The 9,236-nt window shown below is 40.9% G+C and overlaps 1 protein-coding gene across 4 annotated transcripts; it reads left to right on the plus strand.

Annotated features, from left to right (window-relative positions):
• The first annotated feature begins 3,521 nt into the window (after positions 1-3,521).
• LOC311263681 (uncharacterized protein) lies at positions 3,522-8,652 on the plus strand. Of its 4 annotated transcripts, XM_084363932.1 has the most exons (6): positions 3,525-3,828; positions 3,973-4,028; positions 5,398-5,511; positions 6,537-6,674; positions 7,657-7,950; positions 8,073-8,652. In XM_084363932.1, exons 3-5 carry the CDS (start codon positions 5,423-5,425, stop codon positions 7,841-7,843), a joined length of 414 nt encoding a protein of 137 aa, XP_084220058.1. In that variant the 5' UTR covers positions 3,525-3,828; positions 3,973-4,028; positions 5,398-5,422; the 3' UTR covers positions 7,844-7,950; positions 8,073-8,652. The 4 variants fall into 4 exon arrangements, 3 of the variants coding, with proteins under 3 accessions (XP_084220056.1, XP_084220057.1, XP_084220058.1); XM_084363931.1 differs by having other exon boundaries at positions 3,523-3,828; positions 5,398-6,674; XR_014623380.1 differs by lacking the exon at positions 6,537-6,674 and having other exon boundaries at positions 3,538-3,828.
• The last annotated feature ends 584 nt before the right edge of the window (positions 8,653-9,236 follow it).

Here is a 9,236-nt window from a genome sequence, read left to right on the forward strand (position 1 = left end):
GAAATAACGAAACCAAAAAACTCCAGTCTTTGTGCTAAGCTAGTGTAAATGCTTTTCTCCAGCTGTACTGAGCTCTGTGCTCTGTAACCCTCATACTCAGAAGGAAAAGAAATAATCAGATTTTCCAGAAATGCTGAACTTTTCCTTTAGAGCATTTCACTTTCCATCAGCCGGTCAGGTTGATAATAATTTGGCCATGATGGTCCAGTGAACACCCCGATAACTTATCTGCTGAGAACAGAACTTTGTTCTCCTGGTTGTTTCTTCTTCATTAGTCTACAACACACACCTCTTTGTGCTGCACTAAATGTAATAAGTCTAAAGTGTCCCTCTCTCAGACAGGTGTCCCATACCATGTTATTTTCCTCTGTGAGTTTTCCTGCCCTCCCCGCCTCTACGAAAGGATGCTTGACATTAGAAAGTTTGAAAAGCCTTTAATTCTGCAGCCCTCCAATTCACACACGGCCAACCTGATTACCCATTCAGTGTGAAATGACATTCTGAAAGAGCCTGAGCTCTGACAGGTGGCTCTTTGTCATCATTATTCCAGCGTAACACCCACTCAGTCCTGCTCAGTGCGCTGCGTTGCTGTCTGCAACAACTCTGAGCATACATAAAGGCACGAGTACTGGAGAACACGCACACACACACACACACACACACACACGGGATTGTTTAAATTAACAAAGCAAGCGTGAGGATGAGGTACTAATCAGTGGAGCAATTAGCAGGGGAGTCAATGAGCGCTTTCTCAGAAATATGTCAACAAACCTAAACAGAAACCACACAACAGCAGACAATCGCAGACGCAGCACGAGGCACCTGAAAATGAAACGAAATGAGGTATTGACTGGTTGTCACAGAGGCAAACAACATCATTCATCCACAGCAGGATGACACAAAGCACAGAGGAATCAATCAGGAGGAGAAGGAGATGAGAATACAGAAAGGTAGAGTAAAGGCCAAACAATGACTGTTGAGCATCGGTAAACTAAGCCTTTACTAATGGGGAGATAAGGTGAGCAACACAAAGAGCTAAACTACGTTGGCTTAAGGTTGGAATTAGCTTCTTTACACCTTTACTTAGTCTCTGTTGAGGTTTAAATGAACAAATTGATGCATTTTTCAAGCTTTGCTACATCTGTGCAGATCCATTATCTTTATGGAGGCCTAATTCTGCCAAAAAAAACATTGATTTATGGGTGAACTGTCCCTTTACACTTTCATAATTTGTCTTAATAATCAAAATTTTGACTTCCTGCACTGTCGTAGCTCATAATTTAAGCCTGTCTCCCACATAGTGCATACAAATCCTATCCAAACCAGTTGGGACACTGTTTCAAACATTGATAAAAACAGAATATACTCATTTTTAAACAAACTGTGTTCAGTCACAACTTTTGTACACATTGTTCCTTTATACAGTCATGTGTTTCACAAAGTGGTGAGCCTCGTCCCATCCTTGCTTGTGAGCGACTGAGCCTTTTCCCTTTTCATACACATTATTGATTGGTTAGGTGTTTTTTGGAGCATTTCACAACTTTCACAGTCTTTTGTTGCTCCTGTCCCAACTTGTTTGAAATGTCTTGCTGCCATCAAATTCAGATAGCAAAATTGTCTTGGCCCGGATCTGACCCAAACAAAACAAAACCAAACATTAGTGGATCACGCAAGTGCCTTCATTCCACGCACTTTGTGGGCTGGATGACGTGTCTGGTGCAATTTTGCTAATAAGCAAGCCAATAATTGAGTTTATATAAAAAAAGAAATGATCACATTTCACTTTATTCATATTTTACACAAAGTACCAACTTTTTTAGAATCGAGGTTGCACAGCTAATACCAAGTACCTTGCCAGATCACATTATGCTGCCATGCTGCATTTTTTTTCAACATAATGAGGAAAGCAATGTTAAATAATAAGTCTGGTAAGTCGTTTTCATCATGCATCATATTTGATCTTTTTTTTCTCAATTTTTTAATTACTTTCACTCTCAACTCTTTAATAAGAGACAGTGTGGTATGAGGAATTGCAATGAGGACGGTCAGGTCTATTAAAATGCATTTCTGTTGTTTCTCTATTTGTTAATTTCATATCCAGAGTAGTCTGTGCTTTAGGTTTCACCTGCAGCTACGCAGATGATGCTGCGCTTGTAAAATTCAATCTCATTAATCAGGCAGGAAGTCATTCCTACACGCCGCCTCGCACCCTCGGGAGTAAATAAACAGACAAATAAAAAAAGTCAAAACAAGCAAGTGAACACCTTGAGGAGATCTATCATCATTAGGACAGAATTCTAGGTCTTCAGCTCATTGCATGACCAAGGCCGGGGTTCAATCTTTAATGCTCCACTGGCTCATCTAGTTGTGACTGGTGTGCCAAACGCAGCCTGTTAGACTAGTGTGCATGCAAATGTGGTTTTATAACATCTGAAGGCATGGCTGGTAGCTTCTGAAGGTTTGACTTTATTTTCTCCTACAGCACGAGTTGTGCATGCAAACCGGTCACTCTGAAACACTATGTGAAAAGAATTGAAATAATGTTTTCCACATTCAGCAAACGAGGTTGAATCAAAACAAGTGAGGTGGACAGTGTGTTGAGTCGATTATTCTCTGTTCACTCTTCATTCAAAAATACCAGCAGTGATCATTTTATTCATCTCTACTCTCAACTATATTTTTTTTCTCCACCATGTTACATATTTACTCTACTGAGTACCATTGTAATTATATCTTTATTTCTCTGTCTGTACACACTGCTGCTGAGTTGTCTGCCCAGAAGCAGGGCTGGAGTTTAAGGGAACCTTTAATGCTGAAGGAACCAAGGGGAACTCTGAACTACAAAGGACTTAAACAATGGCTTTGGCATGTGTTGGTGATGACAGTAGTATTTTCCGTGTTTACAGTTTCTTTTGTTTAGTTTTACCTTGTCATTATTATTGGTTGCTGGGTTTATTTGGGGTCTTTTACATTGTATGGGGTTGTCTATGTGTTTTAAACATGTTGCAATTCTGCTTTTTAAATTGATTGAATGTTGAAGATTAACCTTGTGTCCCTGCCTTTGCTGCTTGGTCCCTAACACATAGCTTACCTGTGGAGGGGAGAGTCAGTGTGCATCTGCTGTGGAATGAAATCAATCTCTCTTTTTTTCCAGCACGAACAAAATACAGAACACCAGGTGCAATGCTCATGTATAATGTCTTCTCAAATCGAATCATGGCTAATAAAAGTGGCACAGGATTAAAAATGTAAACTTTCTCTTTTCATTGTACTTTTATTGACCAAGTTTAAATAACATGCATAAGTAAAGGGGTTCAAATCGGGCAGTCAAACTGAAAAATGATCTGCTGTAATGCAGCATTTTATCAGGATGATCAATTCCTTACATGTATTCACATTGATCAAATCCTCTCCAGGGGACAGATAAAACTCTGCTGAGGCAATCACACATCAAGTGATCACACCTGTGTGAAGCAAAGTGTGTGTCTGTCCTCTTGGCTGCCTCGTTAGATATGGAGGATTGGTAACACCTGAGGCCTCCTGGGATTTGGAGAACAAACTGATTGTTTTCAGTTTGTTTCCTGTCTATTTTTTAAGTTGTAAAACAGCACACCCCGCACGCCTGGCTCTCTTTCTGAATCTTAAATCCGTTTGGCTGGAGCAACAGGTGTGTTGTTAAATTTAAAGAGTATCTCCCTCCAGAGAGACTAGACCTGACAGGAGAGCTCTGCTTGCACGGTTCAGCTCAGCCACAGTAGCTGGATGGTTTGCTGGCACAGACTGTGAGGCAGCTGCAGCAGTCATGGCTGCTGGGTTTCTAATTACAAGGTAACTCATTTCAGTGCTAAACAGAATTCTTATAATGACGTTCTTGATGCTTCAAGACAGTTTTATGTAACTTTTTTGTGTTTGTTCTGTCTTGACTGTAATAAATATTTGATATTAAGTGTTGAGTTTTCTATTGTTTTACAGATTGTTACTGATTTTCTTGTTGAGTGAGCTGGACTACTCTTCAGCTTTTCCAAGAGGTGAGACTGATACACACTTTTTTGAACATGGGGTTGAAGTTTTTTGATCTCCGCAGCCAGTCTTAGGGAAGTGTATGGATTGGTTAAATATCACCACTGAACATCCTATATGCTGTCAAAAACAAGGAAATGCTACTAAAATATTTTTAAAAATACGCTTATAGGTAAGGATTTTTTTTAAATGCATAAATAATGGTCTTGATCCATTATGTAAGGCTTGCAATCCAATTAATTACAATTGCCAGGTTAAAGTCAAGCAGGCAGTTGGTACTCAACTTACCTTTGCTTCTAAACATAACTATACAGCCAGTTTAAAATGTCCCTTGGTTACAGACTATATCACATTTTTCATCTCCCACTGTTGCTGCATCCCAGTGAACTTCAATCTTCTTTTTTTTATCTAAACATTGAAACTGCTGAGAACAAATCTGTTGGATCATGAAGGGGAAGAGCTTGCTGCTGAGTTGGGTATTAGGTTTTGCAGTAGGCAAAATACAGGACCAGGTCATAGAGGTGCACAAATGTGAGAATAAATGTTGGAAAAAAACATGAAAAGAAACAAAACGGCTAAATTTGTTAAAAGAGGTGCACAGACTCAAATCATCACATTTCTCAGCATGAACAACCTCATAAATAATAGAAAAATTGACCTCCTGTGCTTTGTCAAGATATTTCAACTTTATAAAGTGAGAGGATTTGCAGATCGTGTTTAAAGCTGTGATATTTACTACTTTCATTACAACTCTTCAGTTGCTCTCAGCTAAGTGAAGCTTTTTAGCACCTTTTCAGATTATTTTACAGCCTGCTATTTTTTTGTTTTAATTCATGCTCACTGGCCTTGCTTCCAGATGCAGCAATTGTTTTTTTTTTTTTTTTAGCAAAATGGCTCTACAACTTAGAATGCCACCTTCCCAGAGCCGAAATAAAAGTTAAAGTTAGTGCTGAAAATGGAGCATTTTACAGCTTGAGCAAGATATTTCTCTCAGGAGTTGGTGAAGATCTAAAGGGAGCTGAAATGAGTGAATACTTGACACACCTCCAAAAGAATAAAAATATTGCTCTGGGTGTAAATAAGCCATTGCAATACCAGCTAAAGGTTTAAAATGTCAGTGTTTCCATTACCTTAGAGGGGCCAAAAAAAATTAACTAAGGTTTAAAGGCAGAGCAGAACTCTTGAGTTTAAATGCATTTTAAAAGTTTGCGGAAGCCTGCGAGGAGCAGTATCCATGTTAACAACTGTGGTGCCATTTACTATAGGTAACATTAGGCTCCCTCGAGACCCCCTGCATTTCAGATACTAGGCATTACTTTTTCTTTTTTTTTAACTTTCAGTTAATATTAACATGTTTTACTAACTGTTTTCTCATAGGCAGAAGTAATATACATCCTGAAGCATGGCAAGGTCTAAGGAGGACACAAGCAGGATATGGCTATGGGAATCGTCGGCCTCTTCAGTACATCCAGGCTCTGAGGCAGACTCACAGTAAGCTACAGCCCAATGTCCTTGATCAGGTTCAGGTCAGATCCTGGCGAGAGCCTCAGGATAATTCTTTGAATGTCCGTAGCCATGCCCAGATACAAAATCAACCCATCCCTTACCACCAAACCCAGAGCCAGTATGAGCCATGGTCTGCTGTTGCCACCAAGTGGACACATGAAATGTCCCCATCTGAGCATCCACCACAGAGAAACCATCCACTGTCCACACCCAGAGCATTTGAATTCAGCCTGAAAGTTCCTTTTGCTGGAGAGCCGGGCCAAAACACAGGAACCCCTTGGACAATTAAAGGCTCTGATTTGAACAGTGGTGGGAGTGATGTTGCTGATCAGTATTCTCAACTATACAGGCCAACCGATGTTCAGATCTACGGTGCTTTTAATAGTCCTCCTGGTCCAGAAAGTTTTTCGGGCAAAGGCTCCACAAATTATCCAACTGCAGATAAAACTGCACATGAAGTTTCCAAGCTGAGGTTTCAGTTGAGTTTATCTGTTCCAATTCCTCCCAATACCCCATCTCCAAAACCCTCCAGCAGCAATGGTGGCCATCTTGCAAATCTACAAAGACCTGGAAGAGTTGGGTTTGATCAGAATAGTTACATGGAGCTGGCAAAACCCCAATCCAGTTCAACCCAGAGTGCATCAGAGAGGATTTTCTTAAATCCTGCTGGTACTATGCAGCTACAAACACAACAGCAGATTCATGAGCCGATTCAAACAGAGTATACTGATAACACAATGATTCGCTTTTCACCTGCACATGCAAGCCAGCATACCACTTCTACAGTACAAATCAGCCAGGGTCAAAACCCCACAGAACAGAATCTGGTATATCCAGAGCCTCCAGCTCCATGCCGGCCAGCCCCACAGTATCCTCCTCTACAACGTGCCGATGTTTACAGTGGCTACTACAGCACCCATACAAACCCTTTGAGTAATGTCAATAGGAAAGGTCAAAGTGGACAACCAGTTTCACCTGACCCAACAAATGTCCATCTTTCATTGACTCAGGCCCAGTATGAACAAGTTCCAAGTGGACATCACAGTGCTGGTCAGATCAAACCCAGTGCCATCAACTATGGTCAACATCAAACCTGGCAGCCAGCTGGTGCTCCCCTTACCTTTGCTTCTGAACAGTCTGATGTCCAGGTAAAACCATCCTTTGGTCAGAATGTAGAAACTTTACCTGATCTGAGTCCAGGACACCCTTCATGTCCCACTGCTGCTCCATCCCATCAAGTTGCCACCCCTAATTATTATGGAACAGACAATCCGGTGCAGATGGGGCCAACAGATTTCACGTTCTCTTCTCCTTATCAATACAGCAGAGACCTGAGTGGACAAGATGCATTGCCTGATCATCAAACTGCTGTTGACCCTTCATCAAATTTGCAGGGTCTCTCAACTGATTATCAAACCCAGATGAGACTCCCCCCACAGTACCCTGGCAGAGGGCAAGTGGATGGAAAACCCCAATATGCAAAACTTTATATTGATGATACAGATGTCACAGATGTACAGCCCAACTATTCTGCAGCTACACCTGCGCACTATGGTGGTTTCCCTGGTACATATTGAGTATAACATGGAAGCAACCCCCAAAGCTTTGGTTTCACTGAATCAAGACTTGAATTTACTTGTGAAAGCTACCAAACCAACAAACCTTTGCCTTACAGCCATGTCCTACACCAAAACAACTCATAGTATGGACGGTGAAGGAAACCCAATATGCATCTAATTCTTAAATATAGACCTCCAGTACTGTTCCTGGACAACGTCAAAGTCAACTATGCCACACATGGGAAGCTGGTTAGTTGGAGCAACAACAAATGTCAGAACAAAACCTCCCAGTTATGACCAATATTCCATTGGCCAGATGAATCTACAGCACCCAACAGCAGCTCCTGTCCCTGTTTATGGGAAACCGTTGGTCTGACACATAGTGCCATTAGAGTTTGACTGTCATGACTGAGACCACAACTATTCTCATCAAAAAACACAACATGCCTCTTTTGTAAAGTTGGGCTCAAACGGAGCACTAGCCTACCATCTGTTACTCCCAATCAGTATTGCAGTATTGTCTTTTGAATTGACTTCAATTATCAACTATTGTCCATCTCCACTCCAAAAGGCAGGCGCTGTATGGCATCAGCATTCCTCCACACCCTGAAACCTCCTTCTTCCTGGCTTTAGCAGGCCTGTCTCAGCAGCCAACATACCTGAGTTTTTTCAGGTGTCTGTGGAAAGCACCATGGAGGATACGACTGTGGTGTTTGCTCAAGGGAAAGAAATTCTATAGCCCAGGATATGCATTCTAGATGGTGCAAATCACTTTCCTGAGTATCTGCTATGGTATCAGTGGATGCACAGCAACCCTTGATGCCTTCTGTGAAATGCAGACCAGTCATAAGGAAAGGGAGCACAGGTGAGTTATACTCATCAGCCTGATTTTAATGTTCTAGTTTAATGTGGAAACATTTAATATATCCACTTATTTATATCTCTCATGGTGCCTAACTAATTTAAACTTGTTCTTTCTTTCCGCAGACTCTGCAGTCTGGAGTGAAGCAGTGCATGGAGGGTAATCTACAGCCCACTTGTTTCAATTAGTGTCCAAGCTCTATCCTGTGCTTAAATTCTCTAAATTGCTGCTCTACTTCTGTCAGGTGTTTGAAGAAATGGTTCAACATTTTGGGAAATAAATAATACATATTCCCATTTTTGTATGTGATTTAAGATGAGGAAATCGATACCAATCATGTCTATGAAACAGCTAGACAGGCTATGTCCAAAGGCGCAAAAAAAAAAAAAAAAATCCACATACTTGTCTCTACTGCTCACTCAACACATCTTATTTGTTTCACCTGTCAAAACTCCAAAATGTAAAACAACCCTCTGTGGTTTACAGGGCATCATGTGGAAAACAATTTTTGTGGCCAGAAGCAGTGATTCAGTCTCCTCAGGTTGCCTGGTATCCTCACAGTGATGGGAAGGCCCCAGAAAGGCATTGTGCCCAGCCAAGATACATTTTAGCAGGTAACATAATGTAATAATATAAGGCAGTGGTATTGATATTTTCATGAAACTCTCAGCAAGGAAGGAAAAAATTAAAGTGAATTCACCAATGTGTTGACCTATTCCTTTTAAGACTTCATTGTATAGTCTATTATTTATACAGCATAGACCCTTTTTTTCTCCATAATATCAGAAACCTGTCTCATGCTAAAATCCTTTCCACATATTAAGATCTTTATCAGCAACTGTGTATAAAAATACATCTATTGGATTTAATTAAATAAACTGTCACATCTGTCAAAATAATAAATGTGGGATTACAGTGATGCCACACAGTACAGCACAACTTAGCAGCCTCTCACAAACAGTGAGGCCGCATGTTCAAAAGAATTGGTGATCAAAGCAGCGCCTGCTGGAGGCGGTCTCATGAGTGAGGTGTGAGCACTTCAAAAGGATTCAACATCATGCGGGTCGGATCGCTGCCGTTATTCATTTGTTGAGGTTACCTTCTGCAATGTCACTCCTGTGAACTAACTGTACATAAACTAACAGCAGTCTGGCTGTTTTTTTTGTTTTTCTTCTTGTGTGATGGATCTTGACATGAAACATGAAGTCAATCTGGTGCAATATTATGCCACACCTGCACAGGCTGTTCTCAAATTGGTTTCCGGGCAGATTTCCTTGAACCGCTGATTA

The sequence above is a fragment of the Pagrus pagrus genome (genome assembly GCF_965226575.1).
Source record: "Pagrus pagrus genome assembly, chromosome: 10".
NCBI lineage: Eukaryota > Metazoa > Chordata > Actinopteri > Spariformes > Sparidae > Pagrus > Pagrus pagrus.

Bases quoted from the DNA above. Each gene is read 5' to 3' on its own strand.
- LOC311263681 (XM_084363930.1), top strand. From the start codon at position 3,803: ATGGCTGCTGGGTTTCTAATTACAAG. The intron at 3,829-3,972 runs GTAACTCATTTC...ATTGTTTTACAG, and splicing joins GCTGGGTTTCTAATTACAAG to ATTGTTACTGATTTTCTTGT. The intron at 4,029-5,397 runs GTGAGACTGATA...GTTTTCTCATAG, and splicing joins CTCTTCAGCTTTTCCAAGAG to GCAGAAGTAATATACATCCT.